At 39.3% G+C, this 3,006-nt stretch overlaps 1 protein-coding gene across 1 annotated transcript in view; it reads left to right on the top strand.

Annotated features, from left to right (window-relative positions):
• The window catches only part of WDR35 (WD repeat domain 35), a 141,970-nt gene that overhangs the window by 79,725 nt on the left and 59,239 nt on the right, over window positions 1-3,006 (top strand). Inside the window, exon 17 of the mRNA XM_007939250.1 lies at window positions 374-584. Coding sequence (XP_007937441.1) covers window positions 374-584 — 211 coding nt within the window. The remainder of the gene's footprint in view (window positions 1-373; window positions 585-3,006) is intronic.

Genomic DNA, 3,006 nt, shown 5'->3' with positions numbered 1-3,006 from the left:
CCAGCCTTCTGGTGAGCAGTCAAGTGCTTTAGCCACTATGCTACCAGAGCTCCGATTGGACATATGGAAATACTAATGTAATACTTTACTCTTAAAGTTTGAATATTGAGACTATTTATATTTGTATATCAGTTGGATAAATCTCTTTGGATACAGCTTCCTAACAAGGAAGCAAAATGGAGAATAATCCATGTATTCTGTCAAATGTATGAAAAATTTTTAAAGCCATATATTTATTATAAAGCCATTTCTACTTTATTCTCAGCCTTCTCATGAACTGATTTTGAAGAAGGATTGTTATAGGTAATTATATTTATAATTGCTGATAGTAATTTTAAATTTTTTTCCTTTTATCCAATTTCATTACTTTTAGTCGTCTTGCTATCATAGACATTTCAGGAGTTCTAACTTTCTTTGACTTGGATGCTCGGGTAACAGACAGTACAGGACATCAAGTAATTGGCGAGTTGTTAAAATTGGAGCGAAAAGATGTCTGGGATATGAAGTGGGCCAAAGATAATCCTGATCTGTTTGCAATGATGGAGAAGACAAGAATGTATGTTTTCAGAAACTTGGATCCTGAGGTAAAATCATGAAATAATTATGCATAAATAATGAGCCAAATGTCAAAATCTGGATATTTCCCCTTTGTTTCTTTAAGAGGGTTGTTGATGTTGTCTGCAGGAATTTCTGAAAATAAATAGAAACATTTCTCTGAACATTAAAAATATTTGGTCTTAAGTGGGAATAATACTCATCTTACAAATATTCTCTATTTTCTGTGAAAGGCACTTTCTAACCATTTACCTGTTTTCATTTTCTTTTCTTTTCTTTTTAAGATGGAACCATGGTCATTATATAGTCTTTTTTAACTGGTGGCTCACTGTTAAAGCATTAGGCTGCTAACCAAAAGATTGGTAGTTCAAACCCACCAGCTGTTCCCTGGAAGTTTCCTTCTGTAAAAATTTATAGCCTTGGAAACCCTATGGGACAGTTCTACTGTGTCTTATAGGGTCACTATGAGTTGGAATCAACTCAGTGGCAATGGAGAAAGTTCGTTAAAGAAATTTAATAGCTTTATATACTAAAATTTCTTTGATCAATCTGGCAAAGGAAAAAAAATGCAATTTTGAAATTGCCTTGTCCTTTCGTTTTCTCCTGCCCACCTATCCATTTATTTTGTGGTCACTGTGACCTATTAATAGGAGCTCTGGTGGCGTAGTACCTAAGGCCTTTGACTGCTAACCAGAAGGCTGGCAGTTCAAACTCACCAGCCATTCCTCGGAAGGAAGATGGTGCGCTCTACTTCCATAGTGATACTGACTCGGAAACCTAAGGAGGGGTTGCTGTGAGTCGAAATCACTCAATGGCAGTGTTTGGTTTGGTTTTTGGTGATCTATTTATATTCACTCTGTCACCCACTAACCCATGTTCTTTCTTACCCAGATATTGTTAGGAATATGGAAGTATGTCTGTGATTAATCTACTCTTGCTTGGGGTTTGTTGTAGATTTAATTGTGTCCCCCAAAAATATGTGTTGTAAATCCTAACCTCTGTGCCTGTGGTTATAATCCCATTTGGGAATGAATTCTTTGTTATGTTAATGAGGCAGGATTAGTGTAGGGTGTTTCTCTAGTCAGTCTCTTTTGACATGTAGCTAAGTTCCTAAGGCACTTGACTGCTAACCAGAAGTCTGGTGGTTCATACCCACCGGCCACTCCTCGGAAGGAAGGTTGGGCAATCTACTTCCATAGTGATACCGCCTCAGAAACCCAAGGAGGGGTTGCTATGAGTCGGGTCTGACTTGATGGCACATAACAACAACAAAAACTGGCTCACATCATCTAATATTTGTTGTTGTTGTGTGCTGTCAAGTCAGACCCAACTCATAACGACCCCTCCTTGGGTTTCTGAGGTGGTATCACTATGGAAGTAGATTGACCAACCTTCCTTCCAAAGAGTGGCTGGTAGGTTTGAACCACCGATCTTCTGGTTAGCAGTCAAGTGCCTTAGGCACTATGCTACCAGAGCTCCTCATCCAATACTTAGGATCTGGATTTCCATGATTTAGTATGCTTTTAGACCAACTGTTAGCTGTTGTGTTTGTTGTTGTTAGGTGCCATTTAGTTGGTTTTGACTTGTAGTGTACAGCAGAATGAAACACTGCCTGATCTTGCTCCATTCTCACAATCCTTGCTATGCTTAAGCCCATTGTTTCAGCAACTGTGGCAGTCTATCTCATTGAGGGTCTTCCTCTTTTTTGCTAGCCTTCTGCTAAGCAGGATATCCTTCCCCAGGGATGGGTTCTTCCTAATAACATGATCATAGTAGGTGAGACAGAGTCTGGGCACTCTCCCTTCTAGGAAGCACTCCAGCTGTACAAGAGAGATTTATTCATCCTTTGGCAGTCCATGGTATATTGAATATTTTTCACCGACACCACAATTCAAATGCATCAGTTCTTTTGCAGTCTTCCTTATTCATTGTCCAGCTCTCACATACACATGAGGCAATTGAAAATAGCGTGGCTTGGGTCAGGTGCATGTTAGTCTTCAGAGCAACATCTTTGCTCTTTAACAGTTTAAAGAGATCTTTTGCAGCAGATTTTCCCATTGCAATAAGTTGTCTGATTTCTTGACTGCTGCTTCCATAGGCATTGATTCTGGATCCGAGTAAAATGAAATCTTTAACAACTTCAAACTTTTCTCCATTTATCTTGGTGCTACTTATGGTCCAGTTGTGAGGACTTTTGTTTTCTTTATATTGAGGTGTAATCCATACAGAAGGCTATAATGTTTGATCTTCATCAGTGCTTCAAGTCTTCTTCGCTTTCAGCAAGCAAAGTTGTGTCATCTGTATATCGCCACTGATTGTTAATGAGTTTCCCTATAATCCTGATGCCACATTCTTCTTCATATGGTCTGTTGTTGTTGTTGTTATGTGCCGTCGAGTCGGCCCCGACTCATAGCGACCCCTCCTTGGGTTTCCGAGGCAGTATCACTACGG

This window comes from Orycteropus afer, unplaced genomic scaffold, assembly GCF_000298275.1.
Source record: "Orycteropus afer afer isolate SDZICR_OR568_19922 unplaced genomic scaffold, OryAfe1.0 scaffold00058, whole genome shotgun sequence".
NCBI classification, from domain to species: Eukaryota; Metazoa; Chordata; class Mammalia; order Tubulidentata; family Orycteropodidae; genus Orycteropus; species Orycteropus afer.
Note: the sequence above shows the minus strand (reverse complement) of the source record. Positions and strands in the feature narration are given on the sequence as shown.